This window comes from Ovis aries, chromosome 5 (genome assembly GCF_016772045.2).
Source record: "Ovis aries strain OAR_USU_Benz2616 breed Rambouillet chromosome 5, ARS-UI_Ramb_v3.0, whole genome shotgun sequence".
NCBI lineage: Eukaryota > Metazoa > Chordata > Mammalia > Artiodactyla > Bovidae > Ovis > Ovis aries.
This window is the reverse complement of record NC_056058.1, coordinates 41,909,200-41,937,007: the sequence shown is the minus strand read 5'-3', so window position 1 is coordinate 41,937,007 and position 27,808 is coordinate 41,909,200. Positions and strand designations below refer to the sequence as shown.

Here is a 27,808-nt window from a genome sequence, read left to right as displayed (position 1 = left end):
TGAACTCACACCATGGGCGTTTTATAGGAAGCTCTTCAGGATCTCAGACAGAACCTCTGATAGATCTGCAGGAAGACTGACCATGTGGGTAAACACACAAAACTCTAAAAAATGTGACTGAAAGACTTGACCATATAAAGCAAGTATGACAACAGGGGAATCATGGGCTTATATGTCAGAAGTACAATAAATGGCAAACAGCACAGATACACAGTGGTATATATGAAAGTGGGTGTAAGTGGGAATGGGCCAGCAGCATACAGGTGGTCCTCTGTTCTGCACTTGTTCCCTGTTTATAACAAAAACTGCCCTGTGAACCAATGCCTCTAGGGCTCCACCACCACAGGGCTGGGCTGGCCTCCTCTGCCTGCCCTCCCGACAGCACCATTTCCACTTCCCCATGACACAGATGGCCTCCATCACCCCACTCCCCCATGCCTGGTCCGGCAGAGCTGACCTTCTGAGGCCTCAGGGCTGAAGAGACGCCTAGGACACATGTGGAAGCCTCGGCTCAGGGTTGTTTCACCAGCTTCCAAAAAGGCTGCAATGCCAGATCTTCCGGCCTAGACGATGCTACCACTTTGCCCTCAGGCATGACTAGTCATCACCTTTAAAACCCAGCTGTCTTGCGAGGACATGTCTTGTGGGTGAGTGTCCTCTAACTCACGGTGGAGACTCCAGGCTCTACCTGGAAAAGTTCCCTTCAGCAGCAGTTTTTTTAATTCATTTTTATTTTCAGCGGTCTTGGGTCTTCACTGCCTTGCGAGGGCTTTCTATAGCTGCGGTGCATGGGTGCTTTGCAGCGCAGTGCCTTCTCTTTTGTTGCGGAGCGTGAGCTCCAGGGCGCATAGGCTTCAGCAGTCCCGGCTCCTGGGCTCTAGAGCGCAGGCTTAGTAAGTGTGCTTAGTTTGCAGCACACAGGCTTAGTTGCTCCAGGGCATGTGGGATCTTCCTGGAGCAGGTATGGAACCTGAGTCCCCTGCATTGGCAGGCAGTTTTCTAACCACTGGACAGCCAGGGAAGTGCCAGCAGCAGCTTTAAGTTCCTACTCTGACATTTTTCGCTGACTCTGGTCCAACACTGCCCCCACTGCCATCTCCTGTATCCGTCTCTGGCTACTCACCGCCAGCATTGCCTCTTCACGCCCTGTTCTCCCCAAGCCTTTTCTCTGATCTTCCTTGTGGCCTCACGCACCTTAACAGTTTACTCTTCGTTTCTAAATAAAAATTTCACTTATTTTTACCTTTGCTTCCCAAATCTGATTGGCTGGCTCTGGGTCCGGTTTTTGAGTCTGTCCTTCATGTTTGAATTTCTGATCCCAGGTGGTTTCACACCTTCCACTGCTGGGAGAGTCTCGTCCGTTTCAGGGCCCATGTTACATTCTGGGGAGTCTAGGCCTCCTGGCTGTGGGGGTGGGGGACCTCTACCCACCTTGGCTGGCTGCCCCCAAGGCCCAGCAGGGGTGGGCGGGAGCCAGGCTCCTGGAGGAGCTGCGCACATTATTTCATGGGCAGGACACGGCATGCTGCAGGCCTTCCTCTTGCTGTCAGTGACTTGGGTCCCTGTGAAGCTGCTCCAGGAGCCACTACGATCTTGGTCAGGCCAGAGTCAGAGGGCAGCATGGCCGGATCCTAGTGAGGGCCCACCTCCTGGCCTGCAGATGGCCGCCTTCCTGTTGCGTTCTCCAGAGCAGTGGTCACTCTTCCTCTCTGTATAGGGACCTGGCCCCATCCTGGGGGCCCAATCTCGTAAGACCGACCCAACTGAGGGTTTGGCGCAAACTCTAGGCCCCCAGGAAGGCATTTCCTCAGCCATTCCAGGGCTCCTTGCTTTGCTGTGGGGTTCACTCGAGACCCAGCCATCCAGACACAGCTGAGGCCCTTCTGCTCCTGGAAGGGAATCCGTCTGAGTGGCGGTTTCAAGTGGACTTGCGTAAACTGGGGCAAAGTTCCCCATCCTTTACGTTTGTATTTGTGGCTCCTCTGTTCTCACTGTGATGTAGTTAACTGATTTTCCACTTGCCCCCAATAAACCAACCCGGTTATCTCACTGCAGTTCTCTTACCTTCTTTCCCACCTCCACTTCTCCTGAGCAGGGGGTTGCTACTCCCTGGCTCCCTCCCCACGGCGTGTGCCTCCCTTCCAGACCCCTAGTCGTGCGTGTCCTTTCCCAGACACACCCCTTTGACAGACTGGACACCACGCTGGGAATTGGTTTCATTTTTCTTTATTTTTTTTAAAAAAGCCCCTAAGTTCTATGGCTTCCAGGAAGCATCAGAGAAACGGAAGTGCCATTTCTGTACACTTTGTAAAGCCAGACCTAGACGCACGCACCGCGAAGACGCCCAAGCTGCTCTGCCCGCAGCTCGCAGCCCCAGGGGACCACTGGGACGGCACTGACGGGGCTGCCCGCTCCACACACACCTGCGGGGCTCGGACGGGCTTTAAGGCGCTTGTCTCCAGGCTCGGCCGGCAGCGCGGAGCGACACAAAAAGCCCGCACACGCGCCGCCCACGGGCCTCGAGGTGGCTGCCCCCAGCCCAAGTTGAGGCCGGCGGCTCCACCGACAGGTGCCAGGACCCCTGAGGGCCGCGCCTGCCAGCCCAGGCTTTGGTGCAGCATTTTGGTTGGGGGCCGCCCCCACCCCGCCTTCCCCTCCAGTCTGGGGAGGCCCAGGGTGGGCTCACCCCCGGCAGCAACGCCCCGCAGCGCCCCCTCGAGAAAACGGCCTTTGGATCGAGGGAGACAAGCTGGACTTTATGACACTAACGGGCGGGCGGTGGTGCCGGCGGCCGCTCTACTCACTCAGCAGACGCGGGCGGGGGCGCAGGGCAGGGCAGCCGCTGTGGTTTCTCTTTTCCTTGTTTTAAATAGTTAATGCTCTCAGAGGGGAGGACTAGACACAGGTGTAGAAATCTCGGCCCAAGTCTTATGTGAGGGTCGTGACCCCGCGCGGGGGGCGGCAGCGCTGCCGGCCTGCAGTCTGCGTCCGGCTGTGGCCAACGAGGCCGTGGACAAGCTGGCCCCGGGGGGCTGCAGCGGGAGGATTCGGGGATCACTGCCCTGGGGGGTCACTTGTGTCGCTGTAGCGATTTTCTCTTTCTCCTTTTGAAGAAACAGCAGCACCTGGAAGGGGGACGCAGGCTGAAAGGGGGCACAAGCTGCGGAAGGGGTGAGGGTGGAGGAGGAGGAGCAAGGGTACGAGGGGGCAGACCCAGGACATCCCTGCTTCCCGACCCAGCTGCGGGCCTTACTTTGTGTCGTCAGCCACCTCCACCTCTGCAGGGGCTGTGATGGGGGCGTTGGAGTGCCCGGCGGTGGGGTCGTCAGCATTCAGCTCCCCGTTGGTGGAGTTAAGTGCCTGCGGGGGGCGGGGGCGGGGAGTCAGGTGGGCCCCGCCTGACACCCCCCCAACACACACACTTTGGTGCGGTCCTTGGCCTGGCACTCACCTGGTTTTTGCTGTAGAGCAAGGCTTTCTCTCGAACCTGAGGCTGCGCGGGCAGGTCAGAGTGAGCCGTGCCGATGGGCGTGGGCTGCAAGGGAGCAAGAGGCAGCTTAGGCTCAGCTGGGGGCCCCTGCCAGCCACCCTCACCTACCAGGGGCCCCTCCCGTGCCAGCCCCCTCCCTCCACGTACCAGGGGCTTCCCGGCCCAGTCGTACTCGTAGTCAAACACGAAGCCGCTGCGGTCAAAGAGATCGGTGAACAGCTTGCGCAGGTAGTCGTAGTCCGGCTTCTCAAAGAAGTCTAGGCGCCGCACGTAGCGCAGATAGGTGGCCATCTCCTCTGCAGACACCAACAGGGCTAGTGGAGGCTCGGGGCAAGGGCACTGGGCAGGGGTATGCAGAGCAAGGGGGCGGGGGTACATGGGGAGACGACTCTCACCTGGGAAGCTCTCACAAAGCACCTCGATGGGCGTGGCCCGCTTGGTGTCCCCGATCTTCTGGTAGCGTTCCTTGAGCGTGTCGGCCTGCAGGGGAGTGGAGTCAGCACTTTGGCCGGCCTGCCCACCCGCGGGAGACCTCCGGCCTGCCCACTCGGCCTGGCCCACCCACCTTGAGCCCCTGCCAGGGCAGGCTGCCGCGCAGAAAGTACATGAACATGTGGCCCAGCGCCTCCAGGTCATCACGGCGACTCTGCTCTGCGGGGGACAGCAGGTCAGCACAGCCCTCCCAACCACCATCCCCTGCCCGGCCCACACACCACTCACTCACCCTTGCCCAGGTGCGTGTTGATGCTCATGTAGCGTGCCGTGCCTGTCAGGCTCTTGTGCTCGCGGTACGGGATGTGCTTCTTGGTCTCGGGGTCGATGTACTCCTTGGCCAAGCCGAAGTCGATGATGTGGATGGCGTGCTGCCGCTTCGTGCCCGGCCGCCCCACTAGGAAGTTCTCCGGCTTCACATCGCGATAGATGAGGCTCTTGGTGTGCACATACTCCATGCGCGTGATCTGCCGGTGCGCGGGCGGTAGGTAGGCCTCAGCCCGCTCTCTGCGCCTCCCACTTCCGCCCCACCCCGCCCCTTCCGCCCCAGCCCGGCCCGCACCAGCTGGATGGCTATCATGAGCACCGTCTTGAGCGTGAACGTGCGGTCGCACAAGTCGAACAGGTCCTCTAGGCTAGGCCCGAGCAGCTCCAGCACCATGGCGTTGTACTTCCCACACGGGCCAAAGTAGTAGACCTGAGGGACGCCCTCTGCGGATGGAGGACACAGACTAGCGCGGTGCCCAGGCGGGCTCCCCCAGCTCCCCCACGCCCGGCCCTGGGGTACCTGCGGCGCTGAGCTGCTTGTAGAAGCGGTACTCCAGGTGCAGCTGCGGTGCCCGGGACTTGATGGGCTCCTGGGAGGGACGAGAGGACGCGTGGGCGGCACGCAGGGTGCAGTCCTGCCCTCCTCCCGCCCCGACCCTGGCCAAGCCCATCGGGACAGCTGCCGCTTGGGGCTAGGGGCAGGTTTTGGACTCACCAATTTGATAGCTACGTATTCATTTGTATAGAGATTCTTTCCTGTGGGAGAAGCAGCACATCAGGCCCGCGGGACTTCCAGCCCATGAGCCCGCGCATCTCCTGTTCCCCTCACAGCCCCCCTTGCGCTGGTCCCCTCCTTCCCAGTCTGGGAGGGAAAAGGATGCCCGCAAGGGGCTCCCCCCGGCTGTGAGCACCCTCACCCATCACCATCCCTAGGCCAACCCTGCCTCCGCCCACTGGGGGCTGCTCCCCTGTCCTCAGCGGGATCCTTCCCGCCAGCACGCCCATGCACTCCAATTTCTCCCACCTAGAAGAGTGAACACAGAACAGAGTCCTGGTGACCCCAAGGCCCTTCTTCAGCTCCGGAGACCTGGAGGAGACATCCACACCACCCTACAACCCGTCTCTGTCCCCAGATGCTCTCTGAGCCCCCATCCATCAAGCCATTTGACCAGCACTCTCCCCTCTCAGTTCTAGGGACCCTCGAGGGAGGCCCCCAACCCACGCCCTGCCTGTAAGTCCAGACAGTTAAGTTGTGAACATCTGCTGGACAAGGCCCACCCCCCCACCCCAACCCCCCCTATCCCCTGCGGTGGAGTAAGGGCCCCAGGGCCAAGAGCCCCTTCCCCAGCCTGAGGCTTCCTGCACAAAGCCCATCAGGAGGAAAGTAAACCTGCATCCTAGGCTTAGAAACTGACATGCCTGGGGCAAGAGGTCTCCCCTAGCCCCTCACCAGCCACCTGGACCTCCAGGTGTGCATTGAGAACCAGCTATACTGCTCAACCTCATAAAACTGCAAACACAAAAGCTCCAGAACCCCTGCCCAGGCCAGCTTTTCACCTGCTAGTTCCCACCCTTGGCTGAACCCCAGATAGCACCCGGGGGTGGTGGCCTGTGTGCATACCCAGCAAGCTGCTGCACCCTCTCTGCCCCTCCCAGCACCACCCGGCCACCCTCTGGGGCCTGAGTGCCAGCAGGCCCCATGGTGTGCTGTGCTCCTAGAAGACCTCATGCTGAATCACCCCGCTGCTCCATCTTGCTTCTGAGAGGGTCCAGCATGGGAAGAGGCCTCAGCTAACCCTCCATCCCCCTGCAGTGGGACAGTATGAATGCCCAAGGTGCTGGGCCCACTTGCCCCACCCATGGGATGGCTGAGACACCAGTGTGTAGAACCACACAGGCGGAGGCCAGGGCCCACATGCCTGTCAGTCAGCTCCCTCCTCCCTCAATCCTGGGTCTCTCATCACTGTGGCCCCCGCCTGGGGTCTTCAGCTCAGCCCCTGCTCCTCCAGGGCCTCTGTTTCCCCTGTGGTGCACAGTCAGCTGGTCAATTTCCCCAGAGACCTGACAACATGGCCCCCAGTTCTGCAGAGGAATCGCGTGTTGGGAATTAACTTCACAAACGCAGGACTCTGTTCTGCGTTTAGTGCTCAGCGTAGTGCGCATACCACCTTCCTTAGGTTTATCCTGGAGGCACCTGGAGGGTAGATTTTTAAATGTTTCTTTTCCAACTGTTGCTCCAACGGAGAAATACAGCTGATTCACGCTGGTACACCCAGCAGCCTTACTAAACTCACTCCCTCCTGTTTACTGAGCAGCTACTCTGGCCTCCGCACATGGACAGTCAGGCTGTCTGGACGGGTCACGGCGTGTTTCTTCCTGTCCCATCTTTCCACATTTGGTCCGTTCACTGCCGCTGTCAGGAAAGGGTACCCTCTGGGACCCCTCCTGCAGCCTCTATTCTTCCATTCTGATAAGTAAAAGACACCCATGGGCAAGGAAAGCCTCCATCTAGTCCTGGTTGTTAGGTTTTGAGTAAAAAACAGGCAGGCCTCATGTCCCCCAACATTTTATTATGAAAGCTTCAGATACAGCGAACGGGAGAGCTGGGTGCACAAACCCTGCGCCCTCGCCGCCAGGCGCGACAGCTCGCGGTCTGCTCCGCTCTGCCGCCCAGATGCACGGTTGTCACCTGTTCTCTCAGATTTGTCTCAAAGTTGTAGACCTCAGTCCCCTGTTCCCTAAGTACTCCACCCTACAGACCACCTTTAGTCTGTACTTAGTCCCTGTCTTTCCCTTGGGAAGCGATTTATCATTGAAGAGCCCTGCATCTGATGAGCTCTGTGCCACCCCACCCCGTCAGGACAGAGCGCATCCCACTCACCTCCCAGAAGAGGCCTTCCTTCAGCAGCGCATCACTTCCTGGCCAGGTCTGCTGGCTTGCCCTGCCCTCCACACCCCCAGTCGCCTGGCCGCTGGCTCCTGCGAGGTGTCTGTCTGGATCTCTCGCCCGGTTTTAATCGCACCGCCTGTCTTCTGACTGAGCTATACCCTTTTCCTGTGCTGCGGACACTGGCATCTTGTCCAGGGGTGCTCTGCAAACAGTACCTCCCAGTATGCAGCTCACCTGCTCCTGCTCTTAATAACACTTCTGGATGTTTAAACTTCGATGATGTCTAACTGGTCCCTTCCAGTAAATGGTGATCTTACTCTATGTCTTGTGGTAGAAACCTCATGTTTTGCCATTTGCGAGCTCTGGGGTTCAGCTGAGTTGAAGGTGAATGTGTGGTCCGTGCACACGCACACGTGCATGCGGGCATCTAAAGTCCGTGGTTAGAGTCTCCTCGTGGACCTCAGGTGTTCTGGGCTCGGCAGAGGGTGTGAAGAGCAACAGTCTGCGAGGCATGGTGAAGAACAACTCAGGGGGGACACTGTGAGCAGAAGGGAGATGCCAGGGGCTGCCCAGGGCAGGAACGGTGCAGGCACTGCATCCAGGGCATGGAGACTCCCAGAGCTCCCCTGCATTCGGCGGGAAACCCAGAGCACCCATATATTGGGAGGGGGTGACTCCAGCCCCTAAATAATGTCTGCTCTTGGGCCAGCCTATCAAAGTTGCAAGGCAGCCCCTCATGGGTTCAAGATGAGTCCCTAGGATGAAGCATAATCCAGACCTCACGGGTGCTACCCACACTGTCCAACACATCAAACATCAGTACACATGTGAAAAATGGAACAGAACCGTAAGAAGGAAAAACAGAATCAAAGGGACCATAGACCCTGGCGTTTAAAATAGACACTGCAGACGGGAACCTCCTACACTGCTGGTGGAAATGGAAGGTCGCGCGGCTACTGTGGAGAGCAGTATGCAGGTTCTTCAGAAATCTAAAAACAGAGCTGCCATATGATCCTCCAATTGGGCATATGTCTGGTGAAAACTCTAAATTCAAAAAGACACATGCACCCCAATGTTCACAGTGGCACTGTTCACAGTAGCCGTGACAGGACATGGAAGCAACCTAAATGTCCACAGACAGATGAGTGGATACAGATGTGGTACATGGATACAGTGGAATACTATTCAGCCATAGAAAAGAATGGAATAATGCCATTTCCTGGCGGTACAGTCAATAAAAATCCACCTGCCAATGCAGGGAACACAAGTTCCATCCCTGAGCCACAGCTACGGAAACCATCCGCAATGAGACGCCACCACAATGAGAAGCCAGTGCACCGCGAAGAAGAGCCCCTGCTAGCCTCAACCAGAGAAAGCCTGAGCACAGCAAGAAGACCCCACAGAGCCAAAAATAAATTTTTTAAAAAGATGAAAAAAAAAAGGTCTATATATGTGTAACTAAATCACTCTGCTGTATGGTAGAAATTAACACAACATTATAAATCAACTATACGCCAATTAAAAATGGCTACTTTAAGTATATTCAAGAATTAAAGGAAAAGATGGGCAAAATTAACAAACAGATGGAAAAATCTCAACAGAAAAAATAAGAGGAATCAAATGGAAGTGAAAAATACCATTGTATGAAATGAAAATGTCAGTGGATGCGCCTATTATAGATGCTGCAGAAGAGAAAAAAAAAGGGTGACCATACAATAAAGAAATGCAAGCTCTCCAGATTGAAGAAAGAAAACAGGCTGGGAAAAAACTTGAACTTGAGGGACCTGTGGGCTAGCATCAAACACTCCTGACAGGCTTCTCAGGTGGCTCAGTGGTAAAGAATCTGCCTGCCAATGCAGACCCCTGGTCCAGGAGGGTCCCACATGCCACAGAGCAACTGAGCTGAAACCCCAACTGCTGAAAAGCGTGCACCCTGGAGCCCGTGCTCTGCAATAGGAGAAGCCGCTCAAAGAGAAGCTCACACACCGCAACCAGAGTGTAGTCCCAACTCAGGACAGATACAGAAAAGCCCACACCGCAAGAAGACCCAACACAACCAAAAAGAAACAAACACCACACCACCACCACCACCACCCTCCTGACCATGTGTGACTGGAGTATGAGAACGAGAAGAGACTAAACAAAGGTAGAAAAAATATTTGGGGAAATAATGGCAATCCTTTCTCAAATTTAATGAAGAAGTGTGCAGATCCTACAAACTCAATGAACCCCAAGCAGGATAAACAGAAGACCATACCCAAACAAGGCAGAATCAAAACCGGAAGCCAAAGATGAAAAGAAATCTTTGCGGGCGTCCCTGGTGGTCCCTGGGGATTCCACTCTGCAATGCCGGGGATACCAGTAGATCCCTGGTCAGGGAAGATCCCACATGCCATGGGGCGACTAAACCTATGTGTCACAACCACTGAACCCACGATCTCAAGCCTGAGAGTTGCAAATTCTGAACCCTGCACACTCTAGAGCTTGTGCTCTGCAACAAGAAGTCACTGCAACGAGATGCCCATGCACCGCAACTAGAGTAGCCCCTGGTGCAGGAAGAGAGGGCCTGTGCCCAGCTTTCTGAACACCCAGCGCAGCACCCCGAAAAAAGAAGAAAAATCTTTGAAAACAACCAGAAAACAAGACAAACGATACACAGAACAAGGCTCGACATTAGTCATTGCAGAAAAGCAAATAAATTCCACATTAGGCACCATTTCACACCCACCGACACGCTAGGCAACCCGAAGTGCAGGGGCGGCTGCAGGACAGCCAGCGCCCTCCCCGCGCAGCCTGCAGGGTTTAAACAGGTTCCCCGGCTCCGGAAACCAGTCTGGTGGTCCCTCATAAGCACTTACACTCTAGAAGAGCGCCCCGGGGCGGTTTTATTCATAATAGGACGAAAGAAGAGAGGAACCCAGAGTCAATTAGGCAGGCGCAGGCAACCACGTGACTGAGCAGCAGGGGCGGGCGGGGGTGGGCCCGGGAGCAGCGTCAACAGGGCTGGTGCTCCAGTCCCGACCAAGCTTTACACACGAATGGTGCAGCACCCAACACAGCGGTGTTCTGTATCTGGGTTTCGGAGCAACAACCGAACCTGGATTCTTAAAAGGCATTTTCTGCTGAAATGACCCAGACCTGTGAGATTCAGGCTGCCGCCCCAAATGCCAAGGGCAGGAGCCGGGGGTGCGAGTGCGTGCGCGTGTCCGTGAGAGCAGGAGCAGACGCTTAACTGGGCAGCAGGGCTGGGTTTCAGCCCCTGACGGGCAGTGGGCAGTGCAGGCCAGGCTGGAGGGAACCCAAAGGAAGGGAGGGTCTGTGTCTCCCGCCCACACCCCTGCCATCAGCAGCCTGGCCCCGCCCTTGAACCTGGAGCCCTAGAGCCTGGCGGCGAGGCGCCGGCCCCACTCCAGTGCCCTTGCAATCTGCCAAGGTGCAGACTCTGGCCGGGCCTCTCCACCCAGTCCCATGGGCCGCCGGACACATTTGACACTGGCAACAACAGCCACGAGCTGGGCAATGACCACCAGACAGGGACTCGGGATCGCCCAGAGCTCAACCACCAACGGCTGTGTAGGATATGCCCCTTATCCTCCGCTCTGCCCCGTCGGGTACCATGGGGCCAGGAGCCCCCAGCACAACTGCTCCTTCCCCGGGTCGGGGGGCAGAAGCCCCACGCACTTACCTGTGTCCCGTCCCTACGACTCCCACCGCCCCCGGGGCCCCAGACGTGATCGCGCGGGGCTCACCTAGCCGGAGCTCCCCGAAGTTGCCACAGCCTATCTTCTTCCCGACCCGGAAGTTGGGGCCCACCATCAGGACCCCCGAGCTGGTCCCCGAGCTGCGGACGCTGTGGCTGGCCCGACCGGCGGCCTTGGACATTCTCCGGCCCTCCTCCGACTCCCCTTTCCCTCCTTTCTTGTCAAAATCCATAAGTTTGTGGTACCCTGGCCTCTCCACGGTGACTCAGCTGCCGTGCAAATCCGGCTCCACGGAGACCTGCGGTCGCGGCGGCTCTTCGGGGCTAAAACCCCATGGCGCCCAGCGCGCTCCGGCTAGTGGGACACGGGCGCGCGCGAGGGCCCGGCCGCAGCGCTCATCTCGGTGGCCTCCGGGTCACACACGGGGGGAGGACTCATGCTGCTGACGGGTCCCGGGGGCTCAAATCTCGTGGCTCTCGGCTGGAGGAGAAACAGAGGCCCGGGTTAGGAGGACACGCGCCTCCCCGCCACGCATCCCGAGGTCCAGAGCACAGCCTGGCCGGACCTGGGACTGGGCGTTCACTGCTGGTGGAACCTCCTTCTGGAAAGATCTCTGACGCACTGGTGCAACCTGGAGCCTTCTGGGGGCTGAGGGATGGGAGGTTCAGGCCTCTTGAGAATCCCCCGTGTTGCCTGCTGCCTGCCCCCTGCCCCGCCAAGGGCTGTAGGATGGCTGTACCGGCAGGGGAGATGCCCAAACGAGTGACCAAGGTGCCGCGCCCCCCCCCCCCCGCCCCGCCCGTGGCACTGAGCCCTAAGAAGAGGACAGACGCAGAACAGTACATGCAGAGGCCTCAGAGACAGGCCCCACCACTGACATGGGGTCTCCAGAGACGCCCCTCCCTTCCCCACCCAATGTCCAGGGGACATCGAGGTCCCTGGGTCTCGTTCCAGGAGCTCGTGACCCTGTGGTTAGGTGAGTGACCCGCTGCTGCGGGACAGAAAGCAGGCAAGGAGGGGCTACAGAAGCCAACACCAGCCTGGCTTCATTTGGCCCAGCAGCCCCCTGCCTTGACAGGGCTGGCTGGGCAGTTGTAGCTGGGGTGAGTCCGGCCTGGCCTCGCCAGTACAAAGCTGGGGTTGTGGGTGGGATGGCAGGCACCCCCAAAGTCCCCCAGGTTGCAGGAGAAGCAGCCCAAGCCAGGGGGTGTGGACACACAGGGCAGGTGCCCTGAAGCAACCCAGGCTGTGTCTGTGGTGTGGGCTCCTCCCTTCCCCACCCCTCCCTACACCCTGTGCAGACCAGTCACCCTGTGTCTCAAGAGGAGGGTCTCCCCTGCCAGCCATCCTCTTTTCTCAGCCACAGTAACTGCACCCTCCAACAGGCCCTCACCGCCTCCTGTTCTCTCACACCAAAGTCACAAGAATCTCTCCAGAAAGAAAACACTAGCATCCTCTTCTAACACCTCCCTAGCCCGCCTCGGCCCAGACTGGCCACTGTGAGGCTGACACCTGTGCCCCTCCCTACCAGGCACTCAAGGGCTGGCACCTGGTGAAGGCCACGCCCGCTTAACAGCCAAGGGGAGGGGAGGCGAGGCCAGAGCGTACCAACACCAGGGCCCTAAGGCTTCAGCAGGATCAGCTCTGTAGAGCCTGGTGCCCCAGCCCCTAAATGGGTGTTCACACAGCCTCCAGCACTGATGGACGGAAGGGCCAGGCAGCCCCATTGTATCACTGATGGCACAGGTGCCAAGAACAGGCCCCAAAGAGGGGACCCCCTGGCTACGTGCCCAAAGGCAGGACCACAAGCTGGTAGGACTGAAGCTGGGGTGCTCACACACACGTGTACACACCAGTCCCCACTCGGGCACAGCCCAGGAGAGTCCCAGACAGGCAGGAGCCCGGGCTTCAGGCCAAACCTCACTGCTTACAGACGGCAGCGCCCACGCTTCCCAAACACATGAACGGCATGTACAGACAATCCGACCCCAGCCAAGACCCGCGCACCCAACTCCACCGCTGCTGGGGTTCCTGGCGGCCACATCCACCCCCGTGCTAGGGCCCAGCCTGGGGCCGTGTGAATGCGGCTCTTACCAGCAGCAGCAAGTGCCCCCGCCTGAGACCAGCGCCCTGGCACCTGTAGACAACACACCCATCACTGGGCTCAGGGGTGCTGGCCTGGCCAAGTAGCTGCTGCTCCGCCTTGACCTCCCATCTCCATTGGTTGCTCTTGTGGGAGACTGGCCGGAACCACTGCGAAGCCAAGGGGGCACCAGACAGCCCGGCAGGAGTGACCGGAGGGAGGGAGGAGCCTGACCGAGGAGTTGGGGCCTCAGGACAGAGCAGGCTGCCTACCCCCCTGCTCCATGGGCTGGCCTCCACCTCCAGGGGCCACGCTGAGCCCCATCTGCCCACAGTTCTCTGTGGGGGAGGCTGTTCAACCTCAAGGATTTGGGAGTAAACTGTGAACAGCTGCTACAAATTTACAAGGAAATAACTATATTAAAAACATTAATATGTAATAGAGAGCAAATGACTAATAGGGACCTACAGTAGAGCACAGAGAACTCTACTCAATACTCTTCAATGACCTATATGGGAAAAGAATCTGAAGAAGAGCGGATATGTGTAAACCTGTAAGCGGTTCACTTTACCATATACCTAAAACTAACACAACATTGTCGATCAACTCTACTCCAATACAATTTAAAAGCAGACAAAACAGCCAGCAAGCCTACTGGGGTGGAGACTGCATGCCTGGTTCTGAGCCCCTGGGACATCTTTATTCACATCTGGAGAGATGACCACAGGGCTTACAACCCCTTCCAGAGAGGAAGATCAAAGGCTCCTACTAGACCTTGGTTTATGCTTGCAAAGTTGTGCTACAATCACCTCTGGTTCCAGAATGTTCCATCCCCCAAAAGCGAAGCCTGTTCCCATCAGCAGTCACCTGCCTCAGCCCCTGACAACCAGGAACCCACTCTCTGTGTCCGTGGATCAGCCTGTTCTGGACGTTTCCCACCAGTGGAATCACACCCCGCATGTCCTGTGTCTGGTTCTCTCCTGAGCATCGTGTTCTCAGGGTCTGGCCCCATGGTAGCGAGTGTCAGGGCTTCTCTTCTTTCCATGGCTGAGGGATGCTCCTGGGTGTGGAGGGACACACTCACCCACGGAAGGACACCCAGCTGTGTCCACTCTTGGGACCCGGTGAACAAAGTGTCTACAGTGCTTCTGCACTGTCCCCCTCCCGGGCACTACCCACGGCTAGAATGGCAGGGCTGAGGGAGGCTCTAGCTTAACTGCTGGAGGAACTGGAGGCTGCCTCCCATCAACTGGCCCGCTCCTGGAGCCCCCCGCTGCCTCGGGGGGGTTCTGACCTGCATTTCCCCAATGGTCTCGCTCCACCTCCAGACACACGCCTTTCCTACACACACTCCCTACACACTTTCCTACTTTCCTACACACTCCCTCCCTGCACCCAGCACCAGACACACTCCTGTGAATCACTCACTGCCTGTGGGAACAGCACCCACAGGGGATGCGCCGAAGGGCTGAGGGTCTTCACAGGGAGGCAGGACAAGGGCCTTCCCACCTTGGGAGGAGGTGAGCCCGGAGCCAGAGTGCAGCCTGGCTCAGAGCAGCTGGACACCTGACTTCATGGGAGTTTGTGCCCATGACTCAGTAACACGCCAGTGTGGGATTCCTGCAGAGCGAGCCCATGCCCTGCAAACACCTGGGTACCTCCTGCTCCCAGACAACACACCTGCACAGGTGACCCTCCTTTCTCTGAAATCCTGCCAGATTCCACAACAAGTGGATACCGAAAGCCCCTTACCCCCAGATGGACACTCATGGTTTCCTGCCAGATTTTCTTTCCTGTCAGAAATTAACTAAAACACAGGTCAGTGCATGCAACCCCACCCACAAAGGTGCACCAGAGGGGGCGGTAGAGCCCACGGGAAGCTCAGAGACAGCAAGGAGACGCCGGCATTCTCCTGTCTCCTTGCCCGAGGACACTGTGGGCACTGCCGCCAGGTGCCCCTGCCCACAAGCGGCAGAGGGGAGCGTACAGTCGGGGCAGGACACTGCAGGCCCTCACCCAGGGGACGGAGGAGCCATGCAGGGAGGTCTGGAGGGACAGCGGCCCAACCAGGAAGACCAAACATGGGAACAAAGTAGGGGAAGGGACGGCTGGACATTGGGCTCGACTTCCTGGCAAACAAGATATGGGTGCGTCCACATCGATGGAGGAATGCTGGGCAGGGGCCTTGCAGTTCCCCATGCCGCTGCTATGCCCTACTCATCCCACACAGGCAGGGACTGAGGTCTGGGTCCCACTTTGTGCAAACAGCTTTTATGGGGCAGCATCACCAAAAATCACTCTGCCCCAACAACACACACAAGGAACCCTCCAGGAGACCTCACTTCCCTGTACTCCAACCCCCAACTCTCCCGGAGGCCCTCCCCAGTCAGCAGCACAGGGCGCCCACCCCCGGGGTCCTGCCCTGACTCCATTCTGAGCCATGACCCCTGCTCTCAGCCCCATCCCGAGATCCACAGCAGCCTCGTCACCTCTGTCTGGCCTCCAGCTGCAAACCTTTCTGAGCCCGCAGAGCTGCCTTCTGAAAGCCGCAAAGCCAGGAGACTTGCACCCTCCAGCTGGCTGGGAGGTCACCAGGGTGCAGGATGTGAGGCCCAGGGTGGGAACTCTACCCCCGCAGCCCCTCCTCCAGCGCTGCCTCTGGGTAATGCCCAGTGCCTACTCTAAGTGAGCCTTTGCGCCAGGAGCGCCATGCTGGCCCCAATGCCGTGTCCCTGGGGTCCTGGTGTGCAGCACAGGGACAGCAACCAGGCCTGAAACTAGAAGCTGTGGCGGGTGCGCTGCCCCTGCCCGGTCCCCCAGCCCACATGGCCCTGACGAGACACCAGAGGCCCGCCTCATCCGTCAGCCCCTGGACAACAAGGCAAGCGTATGGCCACCATGAGGTCACCGCCTGCAGGGGACAGTGGACACCAGGAGATGGGTGAGGAGTCCAGACCCTGACCCTCCAGCGATAGGACGCCAGTGCCCACTCACCCCACGAACAGCAGCTACCACCCGCCATGCCACAGGGGTCTTCCTGGGTCCTCTCTTGGGACCTCAGAGGGGGGCAGCCGGAGCGAGTCACCCACTGGCCTGTGGGGCGCAGGAACGAGACAGTGGACACAGGACTAAAAGCAGAGCAAACGCTGCCAGGAGCTGGAAGCTACCAGGTGCCCCGGCCCACCTGGTGAACCAGGGAGCGGGTATGTGTAATGTCAGCACAGGCGCTAAAACTCACGGGGGATGGAGGGACCCAGCCCTACACCCGACCCGAAAGCAAGCCAGTCTCACCCCACCAGCATGGCCCCCAGTTCCTCCCAAGGGCACCCAGACTCACTCCTCACTCAGGGAAGGCCCCCCAGGGACACCTGACTCTGCTCAGGCCCTCGTGGTCAACTTAAGCCCCAGGCAGGCAGGGCTCCCAGCCCACCCCCAACCCCCCCAGTGACCCCTGGCCTGCCTTCCAGCTCAGGGGGCTTACCTGCTGCGTTCTCCTGGGGGTCCTCCATCTTGTCAGGGCCAGGGCCAGGCCCCCTGCCAGGGGCCCCAGGAACCCCCTTCTCTGACCGTCTCCACCCAGTGATGTCACAGTCCCCGCTGACATCACGGGCACAGCCCTGGGCCAGAGTCAGGATGCATCTGGAGGGGTGGCAGCAGCTTCCCTCCTGGGGGTGGCCCCACCACACACTGCAGGCTCTGCCGGGGAAGCCACCTGGGAAGCGCAGGGCTCTAGGGTGATTCTGGCCACAGCCCCCCTCAGGCACCTCCAGACACACACGTCCCCCTCTTCAGGCTGAGCCTACTGACTTGTGTAGGCAGGGCCTCCCTCCAGGAGTCACCCAGGTCCTGGGCTCCAGCAGCCACGGGTACCCCACGTGCCAGGTCGTGGCATCTACGCACCACTCCCTGAAAGGGACCCAGGCTCTGGAGATGCGCCAGCCCAGGGGCCGCAGCCTGGAAGCCTGAGGTCACCGACAGGTAGTGTTACAGCAGAGAGAAAGGGAGTGGGCCGAGAACGGGGACCAGACCCCAGGACGAGGCCAGCGTCCAAACGATATCAAGCAGAAACAGCTCACGATACAGGGATTTACAGACAGCGGAACACAAGCCTGGATGAATGGGAAAGGAGGGGGCATCGCTGGGCAGGGGCTGCAGCAACCCTGAGGGAAAGGCCCTGTTCGAGGACATGCAGGGTTCATTGAGAAAGGCAAGGAAGACGGTCAGAGCTCACACTCGGGGTCATGAAGAGCAGGTATCAGCAGATGCGCAGGTTCAGCCAAGTTACAGATGAGCCCAGAAGGATGTGGGACGCAGCACTTTCCCTGCAGCTTTCCACGGACTTAAACACATGCATGACAAACCCCTCGGCCCCAGCCTAGCACGCAGCAGGTGCTTCCATGGGGTGGGGGGGTTTGCTGGATATCAGGAATGGGTGGGGTCAGGCCATGGGCTTGCTGGAGTGACCACCCGCTCACTCCCTGGGCACACTTGAAAACCCCACGACTGAGAGCTAAGAGAGAGATGCAGAGAAGAGGGATCAGGGAGGGACACAAAAGGTGCTCAAACCCCACATAACGCCTGGTGAGAAGGGACAACTGAAGGCACGGAGCCGGGGCTAGGCGGCCACACTGGCCACAGGTGAGAAGGCAGGTACACATACAGAAATGGCTGTACCCCCACAGGAGAGCCGGGACTGGCAGAGCCCGGGGGCCTGGGGCAGAGAGGATGGGGGAAGCACCGGCCCTGGCTAAGGACGATGCACCAGCACCGGCCCATCAGCTGCGACACGAGCGACACTCAACTGAGGTGTGACCCACAGGGACCCCAAACTGATCCACAGACTCGCTATAAGCCTAACACCGCTCTGAAACAAGAGTCTATTTAAAAAAACAACCCCCACCACCTCTGGCAGCACCCCCTCACACCCCCTCTCCCTCTACATAGTGCCAGGTGGGCACACTCCTGCCCAGGACCTTTGCACCTGCAGCCCAGCACCCGCCCAGCCCCTCGGCCTCCACCACAGCACTCGCCATGCCGCCAGTCCAGCAAGCACCCGTCCCAGGGACACAGTGGGCGCCAGGCAGAAGCACGGCTGCTCCCCAGAGCAGAGCAGGGAGGCCAGGCGAGGCCCTGGCCAGTCAGAGAGAAAGATGGAGCCCCAGCTGAGCACAGGGCAGGGGCACGAGCCCTGAAAATGATGGAAACATGGGCTCTGGGGCCAGATGAGGGGGAGAAGCCTGATGACCTGCAGGGCAGCCTCCACGGTGCCCTGTGCCTGCCCCATGCCCACTGGAATCCTGGCTGGCCTCTGCTAGCAGGTGCATACTCTCCTAAGCTCAGAACAGTGCGGAGGGGGATGGAGAGCTGGGCCGCACCACCCTCCAGGGTGTGTGGCCTCAGCCCAGGGCAAGGGGCTGTGCGGGCAGACACGTGAAAGACATTAACGGGCCAGAGCACCTGCGGACCCACCAGAAAACCACATGCCCTGCCTCCCTGTCTTACTGGAGCTGGCCGAGCATCACTCACCCACCAGCTCCCCTGCTGGGGGAGATGCCTGCTTTAGTCTGGACGGGTCCTCAGAGATTGGCACATCCTAGACAAGGACCCAGCCCCTCTGCTCGAGACTGGCGGTGGGGGGAGGACTAGCACCCGCCCACCACGTGGGATCCCGTGTCCCAACTGGAGCCTCCCCAGACCTGGTGCAGCAGCGGGAGGGCCAGGCCAAGGCACAGGAGCACATGCCCCCGGGAGGATGGCTTCACTCCTGTGGGCGCAGCTGGAATGGTCTCTCTCCCCAAGAAAGAGGAGACCCACAGCCATTCCCAAGGGGGAGCGGAGTGGAGCACAGCGAGCAGCCAGACCTGCGTGTAACACACCCATGGTGTGTGGGGGTTTGGAAGTACGTCACTGACGCGTGAACAGTGCCCACCACCTAGATTCTGAGTGAGTTCTCAAAACTTTCCCACGCTTGGCCAAAACACCCATTTTCCTCAATGTGTGCGTGTCTTTTGCCCCTGAAAAACACCTACGACAGGATGGGATCTACGGCAACACGCGGCCAAGGCACCTGGCCTGTGGGGCTGCAGTCCCTCCCAGCACCCAACACACCTGCTCAGAGAGGCACCAGGATGGAAGACCACGGGCCGGCCTGAGGGTCCGAGACATCAAGGGGCAGGGCCACCCTGGCCCATGTCCTCTGAAGGGCTGGCGCTCCAGAAAGTGCAGGGCAGCGGGAAGACGGTCTTCCAGAAAACGGCCAGGGTTCCCAGGCTCGGAGGAGGCAGAGACACCGCGACCCAGGGTCAGACCCTAACCCAGGACAGGACACAGAACCTGGAGAGGGAGCCTGCGAGGACAGAGATCAACAGGACCCTCCTCCACAGGGCACAGAAGATGAAGCAACCACCATGGAAAACGGCAATTCCTCACAAGAGTCACCACTCGATCTACTCAGTATACACCCGGGAGAACTGAGAACACATCCACACAGACCCGTGTGCCCAGCACACAGGCATCCACAGCTGCTAGACTCATGACGGCTACGAGGCCCACACAACCCAGGGAACACACGTGTCCCTCCACACGGGAGTGTCCTTCAACCAAGAAAAGGGGTGAAGCCCTGACACTCATTACCACGTGGAGGGACCCTGAGAACATGATGCTCAGTGAGAGCGGCAGACACAGAAGGACCCACAGGGTGTGATTCCGCTGACGGGAAACATCCAGAACAGGCCGAGGGGCTGTGGTTCTTGAATTGATTTTGGTGATAGTTGCACAATTTGTGAATATACTAAAACCACCGAGGTCTCCTCTCCAGTGAACTTTATGGTCGGTGAAGTGTATCTTAATTAAAGCCAGTGTAGTGTGTGGCATCACAATAAAGCTGTCAGGAAGGGCGTGAGGCTGGGCGGGCGGCCCAAAGGAGGGCTCCTCTGTCCAGTGTGGGTCAAAGTCCCACCCCCAGGCCAGAGCCACACCTCCCACTCCTGTGACAGATGCAGTAACCATTTCAGACAGGAATCAAGAGGTGTGCACCCACAGGAAGAGAAGCCAGGGAGAAGGCGGGGAGGGGAGGAAAGAGAGCTTGGTCTTCCCCAGCAGCGCTGGCCCAGGCTGAGGGGACACAGAACTCACCCACTGCTCGCCCCACGCTCTTCAAACCAGCCAGGGCGGCCACCCGGCTCATGCTTACCCGCACCACCCTGGGCTGCCCTCCCCACCCGAGCCACCCGGCTGGCCTCTGGCCTGTCTCTATCCATGAGCTGGCAGCACTCCAACCTTGGTCCCCCAGATTGGCCATGAGCTGGGGAAAAACCCCTGGTCGAGAGGCTGCATCACAATCACCAGGTGCCCCACCTGCCCCCAGATGCTGGCTGGAAGGACCACCACCTGATCGCAGAGGTTCCACTCCAACCCGCCAGCGCCAGTGCGGCCCTGAGCCCCAGACGGACGGGAAGAGGACGCCAGCCCGGGGTGGCCAGACGCAGATTAAACACCAGACGCCCAGCAGACAACAGAAGGTCAGATAAGCAACGAGTTAACCTTTACTGCAAGTGTGTCCCACACACCACCCGAGGTACGTTTATGCCAGGCAACTTTTGACCGTTTGTAGGAACTACAATTGCGCCTGGCGCCCCACGCTTTATCAGCAATATCTGGCTACGCCTGACAGCAGCACCGACCTCCCGGCAGGACTCAGTCCCCAGGGCCCTGATGTTTTTCTACTCAAGCTCTGTATTTGTTAAAATAGAGTGTTTCCAATGAAAACTTAAGCTTCCAAATGGTGATAAGCCACACACCCCCAAATGTGAAGGATGTAAACTATCTCAACAGTAACCTCTCACACCAACTATGTGTTTGGCTGTATCTCAGATACCCCAAACTAAAGGAGATAAACCTGTTTCTTTCTGCTCTCTCACCAGTACACTGTCCACCATCCATGTAGCTCTCATCCTGTCCGTATCAGGGGCAGGGGCTGTGGGTCTTGACAGATATGTGTGCCCCCAAAAGACTCGGAAACACTTGCCCCCAGGGCACCAGCATGACCATTTCTGACTGGGAAGTCGAGGCCAGGGCGTGAGGCGCCAGGCATGCCCTACAGCCTGCCTGGGTTGGGGGCACAAGTCGGGAGCACAAGCCAGGGGCATGTGGGGACTAGCCAGGCTGGAGCTTTTGGGCCAAGGGTCTCATCATAGACTCTCCCTGGGCTGGCCACACAGGAAGCGCCAAAAGCCCAGCCACAGCCTGGAGACCAGAAAGAAACCAGGAGGGATCCTGCGGGTCACCCTTGGACCCACCGGAGAGCGGCCTGAGGCAAGAGCGGGGGACACTGCCCTGTGGGGGGACCTCAGCCACCACATCCGGTCCACAGGAGCAGTGTCCCTTCTGACCTGCTTCCACAGACTTCCTGCTCCCGAGGGCGAAGGCAGGGGGCCTGTGGAAGCCCAGAGACAGGCGCAGGGAGGCCCTGAAATGGGTACCTGCAAGCCCCCCAGCTGCAGCTCACTGTGCACAGCAGGCTGGTGGGAAACCCCAAGGTGGGCACTCACTGGACCCGACTGCCTTGACACCGGGCAATGCCTGGACATTGTCCCGATGTGGTGGCCCTAAAGAATGACCTGCTCCAGCGCCCACAGGGCGGAGGGGACAGACCCGGCCTAGAGAGCATGTCCCTGCCTATAGCTTCAGAGGAAACAAGCCCATGTCCCGGGGCTGGCAGGTGGAGGGAGGACTAGGCCTGGGCAAAGAGCCCCACAACTGCTCCCTGCTGGTGTGAGAGCAGAGGCCGAGGCAGCGCACTGATGGAGGGCACAAGGGGTCCTGGAATCTGCCAGTGCCGCAGGTGAAGCCAAACAAGCAAAGGGCTGCCAGTGGGTCTCTGTGGGCGACTCCTGGGAAGGTGTGGCCTAGTACACGGTGTGATCTGGTTCCTAAAAGATGCCAGGCTCCCAGTGTGGGCCCTGGAAGGGAGCCCTCAGGGCTCTGCACTCTAGGCACCAACCCCATCCCTCTGTTGCACCCTTCTTCTCTCTCAAAGCCCTTGGTCTTCCCAGCATTATCTCCCTTGGATTCTTCATCTCAGCCTACTCCCCATCCAGCTGCCCCGCACGCAGCCCCACACGCAGCCCCACTGGGTCACCCACCAGGCTCCCAGAGAGCCCTGCCACGTGCCCATCAGCTGGGCCCTGGGACTGCAGTGAGCACGAGGGTTACTGCAAACACTCATCAAGGTCCCATGGAAGCTGCAGGTCCCACAGTGAGCGACGCTGCCCTGCAACCTGGGGTGGGGACAGCCGGACCTCCAAAATGGGGATCATGCTGGAGCACACCGGGGGTGATGTTTTAAGTACAACTTTTTAACATTCTGAGGTGTGTCATGAACCAACATGAAGTCGTGACGCATGAGGTGTATCTGTCCTTTGAACAGTGATGCCGTGACCCAGGATGACACAGGACACGGTCTGCACCCGGGCGCCCCTGGCTGCCACCTGCAGGAGAGGCTTCTGTTGCCTTTTCGCTCCTGCAGAGGCACTGCGGGCGGGGGCGCTGGCGAGAGCAGCCCTGCCTGTGGCTCAGGCGCAGGGACACCTGGCTGGCGCCCCGACGCATGCACTCACGCACACACGTGCACATGTGTTCTGCAGGCTGGATCTGTGCAGCGAGGGGAAGGGCTCGCCCTCCTTAAACTACCTGGCTTCTGCCACTCACTGAAAGGGACTTACAGGAAAGCTCCAGACAGCTGGGCAAGCCAGATCAGTGGACCATCCTGGGTGCTGAGGGGACACGCAGGGTTCTGAGAAGGAAACGCCGCCATAACCCCTGCCTGAGAGTCCCACCGGCCATCTGTATGGACCCCCATATCACAAGGGGATGTAGGTTCTGCCAGGGGCTTGGCGGAAAATGGGCTGGACCGAGGGGCCGAGGCCAGAGGAGCCGGTCTTCCCACCCCCAGCCTCCTGCTCAGGCTGCATCCAGTGGGCAGAGATGGTCCTGAGGAGCACCTTAGCAGAGTGAAGGTCCTCCTCCTGGAGGTCACTTGGGCCTCGCTTACTCATATGTAGAAAGGGAGCTTGGGGACTTGCACAACAAGCCCCCGAAGTGCCCAAACAGGGTGGGGCAGGTGCAGAACTGCTCAAGGTTGGACTTTCTGCACCACCAGGCCTCGTTCCCTGACCAGGCAACAGAAAGAATCCTGACTTGTGGCTAGAGCCCACCTGCTGCCTAGATCACAACAGCAAGGGCCCCATTCAGGTATGACAACCCCAGAAAACACCAGACACTGACGATGACCACGACCCAACCCACATACGCATCTCCTTTACAAAAGCCCTTTCCAGGGAAACCAAAAGTGCCCCCCACCACACTGACCTGCCCAAAGCCCCCCAGCCCTGCTGCCAGCTCCCTCCCCAGACTAAAAGCTTGTAAAGCCTCCCTGTAAGGCCTCTGTGGTCCTGGGGGGTGAAGGGGGGAGGTCTAGAAATTTTTTAAGACAGAGACCAAGCCCCACAACAGCCCTGGAGAGAAACACTGCACCTCTGAGGCAGCCATGCCAAGCCCATCCGACGAGGCTTTCCTGGTGTCCCAGGCTGTCCAGGGGACATACCCTGTCCCCAGGCACTGCCTTGTGGGGGCTGGGCCCTCCCTGAGCGCTACCCACCAGTAAATCCCCAAGGCTCAGGCGGCCCCGCGGCTGTCCGGAACACCTCTCAGCTGGCTGGCTTCCCCGGAGCTGGGATGAGCAGATAGGACGCTTTCAGTTTATTAAAAAAAAAAAAAAAAAAAAACCTCACCTACTTCCTCTTGCAACCCAGAGGTAATTACTAGGTAGTCAGGAGGAGGAGGAGGTTCAGATGGAATCAGAAGCCACAGTTCAGAGGAGTCTGTGCTCATAGGACCTGCTGTCACAGTTCAGAGCCAGATGATTAGATGTCTGTCCCCAACCCGCCTCAGAGAAATGAGAGGGACCCAGAATCAGATGAGAAGGCCTGACAGCAGTGGGGTAAAAAACCAGAGGCTTGCAACACCCGCTGCAGACCTTGGGGTCTTGCCTATAGCTGGGGTGGAGGTCCAGCCAGCTCCTTCCAGATCTCCTTCCCTCTCTCCACTGCCAGATGCAGCAGACACAACTGGCCCCCAAATCTGGGAGCTGCCCCCACCAGCTAGATTCCCGGCCCACACTCACCACCCCCATTCCATTCCTCAGAGGCTGGGCCCCAGATACCACCGCAGGGGTTGAACTAAACATCTGGGGCTCCAGAGACAATAAGATGGGCCAGTAAAGTCTTGTCTAGCCCTGTGTGTGCTGCTGAGGGTGCTACAGTCAGCCTGCCCTCGCATCCCCACCCCAACCTCTGCCTGCAGAGCCCAGAGCAGGCCACAATTCGGTTGAAACACAGCAGACAAAAACAAACTCCTGTTAACAACCACAAACTTCCCCCAGCAGCTCAGTCTGTTCCCTTTGGGGGCCACATCCAGCCCCCCAGCGGCCACCCCCTTCCCTATCAGAGCCATCCTCCCCTTCAGATTCGTGTTTCCCCACTCATCTCTCACACCCTGAGCCAAAGGAGCCCCTGGGGGGTCAGGAAACACCTATGTCCCTCAGGGCAGGGACGAAGGTGCCCAGAAACCCCTCAGGATGGACGTGTGGACACCCCGGGAGCTCCAGACACTGGCCCAGCCTGGGGCTCCCTATGGAGGGGGCTGGGGAGAGAATGCTGGACTCCACCTACGTGCACGGAACCCTCCAGGCCGTTTCCTGCAAACAATGCCATCCGGAGGCCAAGGGAATAACCCAGCTGCCCAAAGCCGGCCCAGGACGACGCCCCGGACGTCAGGGCAGGGCTTTCTCTCAGGCCCCCAGCCCGGTCCTGAACGCCTCCCCTGAGAAAACTGGGGCAGAGGGAGCAGGGGAAGCGCAGGACAGGGAGGGGGTGGTGTGGCTGCCGGGCACGCAGACGACGGCCCCCCTCCTTCATCTGAAGTGTTTCCGGAAAACAAAGCCGGTGGCGAGGGCGGAAGGGGGAGGCGCAGCCCGGCGAGCGCCGGGAGTTCCTGAGCGCCCCACAACAGGTCCCCCAGCCCAGACCCCTCCTGCTGTTCCCCTTTCCTGACCCCAGCTCCCCCGACAAATCTGCAGGGCTACAAAGGGGCGAGTGTGCGCGCCAGCGTGGGGAGGAGCGACGGGCCTAGCGGAGAGGGCTGGAGGGGTGGGAGGCCAGGGGGAGTGGGCAGTGGGCTTGAGCACTGGGGGTGGGGGTGGGGGCAGTGAAGGAGGGAGGTGGGGTGGGGCTGAGGGACGGACAGGCCAGCAGTCAGAAGTGACGAATCCGTGGAGAACACTGAGGTCTGGAGTGAGGGAACAGTAGGGTCTGGAGTGAGAAACGGAGGAGGAGGGGAATAGTGAGGTCAGTAAGTGTGAGGATCTGTAGGGAGTGAGAACTGGCAGGACCTGAGTTTGGGAGTCACTGGCAACGACAAGGTCTGGAGTGCAAGGGGGTGGGAATGAAGAGCTGCGTTGACAGTGTGGGGGTCACTGGGTTGTAGGGGCAGTTGGGGTCGCCGTGAGGGGTGCAGTCGGGAGTGCAGGGCTTCACAGGAGCAGGTCCACACTGTGGGCGTCTGCGAGGTCCAGGGGTCCGAACTGCGAGGTGTAGGAGGTGCGGGGTCTGAGGAGTCTTCGAGACATATGAGTAGAGGGTCTGGGGGTTCGTGGGGGTGGGGCAGCAGGGCCAGGACGCGTGTCCGCCGCCGCGAGCGAGGGCGCGCGCGTCGTTACCTGACAGCCTCCGCCGCGGCCGTGGCCCCGCGGCCGGACTGGGCGGCTCGGGCTCCCTCAGCAGCGCTGCGCGGACCCCCGCTCCGGACCCTGTTCGCGCTCCGGCTCTGGCTCCGGCGCCCGCTTGGGTCCCCGCTCCCGCTCCCGCGCCGCCGCCGGCCTCCGCATGTTGGGCGCGGGCCGTCCCCGCCGCGCGGGCGCCCGGCTCGCCCCGGTCTCGCAGCGTCGCCCGCGGCCCGCGCTTACGCCGCCAGCGTCGCGGGGGAGGGCCCGGCGCCCACTGCGCAGCCGCGGGCGGCCTTGGGGCGCGCACGAGACGTCACCGAGGGCGGGGCCGGGGCGGAGCGCCCGCCGCTTTGCGGCAGCGGGTGACGCCGCGCGACAACCGCCGCGCTTTGCGGCCGCTCCAGGGTGGCCGGGCCACAGCCCGCGGGACTACCGGAGGCCCGCGGCTGTGAGGACACCCAGGGGCTGGGAATGAACCGGGCCCGAGAAAGACCCGAACCGAGTCCACCCTCCCGGGGTGCGGGGCTCCCGCCGCCGACCCTGGCCCACCCCGCCGTTGCCATGGCGACGCGTGGCCGGTCGCCCCGACACCGCCCCACCGCGCTTCTGTGACGTCAAGGTCTCGCCACTTGACGTCACGGCCGGGCGGCTCCTCGGGGCGTGATCAGCGCGTGGACCCGCCGACTTCCGGGGCGGGCGGCTGGAGTCGGGTTGGGTGGGGCTGGGAGCAGCGAGGACTGTAGGTGATGGGCGGGCGGCGGGGCGGCGCTTCTCTGCGTCGTAAGAAGCGGTGACATCAATGAAGAGCCAAGGAGGGGGTCACCCAAGGTACTGGTTCAGCTGGGCCTTCCGGCCGAGCTAGGGCCCTGGCACGCAAGCTGGCACTCAACAAGTGTGGTCTGCAGAGTGCTAGCTCATGCACCATGTCAGTCGGGGGTGACTGGCAAGGGGCCCGCAGTGAGACCCTGCTCCACCTGGAGCCTCTTCCTGCGGGGAATTTTTACGGTGGAGGGAGACTCATCCACTCTAGTCTTTATTAAGTGCCTGCTAGCGGCTCTGAGAATAGAATGGTGAACTAGACTGTTGCCTTGGCTTCCCAGCGAGAACTCAGTCCTGAGCCCGGGGGATAGACAGGACAGAGACTAAATAGACAGGACAGTTTCAGGTGGTGTTATAAGGTGGCTTGGAGCAGAATGACCGAAGGGCAGACCCTAAAGCCAAAAGCTAGATGTGGCACATGGAAGGAAGATTTCCGTGGTCTCTGATTATCGTCCTGCTGTCCAGCAGCCAAAAACGGGGAAGAAGTAAACCTGAGGGGAAAGGCGGAATGGCAGAGCTTTAGAGCTGGTTCTGCCGCACTTCTCTTCAGCCCCCTTGTAATTGACACCTCCAGGAAGCCCAAGGCACGTGCCCGTGTTGTCCTTTCTCAATTGCTTCTCACCCTCTCCAACCTGACCCTTACCTTCGTTTCAAATCCACCTCCTCTACCAGCCATGCCAGACCAGGGACCAGATTTCTTGCTCACTGCTGTGCCCACACACAGTATAAACTCAGTCTGTGTGGTCACCATGTGTGGTTCATTTGTTATGAATGAAACAACCGACGACTCTAAGGTCCTTCCAGATTCTGGAGAGCTGGGAATTGTATTTCCTCAGACTTCCTGGCCCCATCTGTCCTCTTCACACTTGACGTTCAAAAAAAAAAAAAAAAAAAAATCTGCTCTCCAGTGCTCAACTCCCAGAAGAGTAGGGGGCATGGTAGCCTCTCCTCCAGAGGTGTTTGAGCCTTAAACTTGAGCGCCAGCCTTGCCTCTGTAAAATACAGGGTGGCTGGTGCAGATGAAAGACTGCAGAAAAAGCCACAACTGGGGTTGGGCCAGCCAGAGGCTATCTGACTATGGGTAGGTAACTGACCCCTTCTGGTCCTCTGCATCTTCCTTTGTAAATTGTAACTAATGATACCCCATGCCGGTACATCATGGGAATCCATGGGTTAGTGAATAAAGAATTCCCAGCATAGGACCTTCTGCCCCACATGGACATATTTCTAATCACCTAGGATCTGTGAAAAAGCAAACAGGTTTCAAAGCTTCCTCTTTTTTTAA

The 27,808-nt window shown here is 59.4% G+C and overlaps 1 protein-coding gene across 2 annotated transcripts; it reads right to left on the bottom strand.

The window, feature by feature from the left end:
* Nucleotides 1-2,210: 2,210 nt before the first annotated feature.
* CSNK1G2 (casein kinase 1 gamma 2) lies at nucleotides 2,211-25,958 on the bottom strand. Of its 2 annotated transcripts, none has more exons than XM_027970241.2 (12): nucleotides 25,699-25,958; nucleotides 10,889-11,320; nucleotides 4,965-5,005; nucleotides 4,770-4,839; nucleotides 4,545-4,693; nucleotides 4,215-4,449; nucleotides 4,056-4,141; nucleotides 3,886-3,970; nucleotides 3,638-3,804; nucleotides 3,452-3,535; nucleotides 3,254-3,360; nucleotides 2,211-3,125 (listed from the first exon to the last, which is right to left on the bottom strand). In XM_027970241.2, the coding sequence occupies exons 2-12, from the start codon at nucleotides 11,070-11,072 to the stop codon at nucleotides 3,071-3,073; spliced, it is 1,263 nt and encodes a 420-aa protein (XP_027826042.1). In that variant the 5' UTR covers nucleotides 11,073-11,320; nucleotides 25,699-25,958; the 3' UTR covers nucleotides 2,211-3,070. The 2 variants fall into 2 exon arrangements, with proteins under 2 accessions (XP_027826042.1, XP_027826043.1); XM_027970242.2 differs by having other exon boundaries at nucleotides 3,638-3,786.
* Between the last annotated feature and the right edge of the window lie 1,850 nt (nucleotides 25,959-27,808).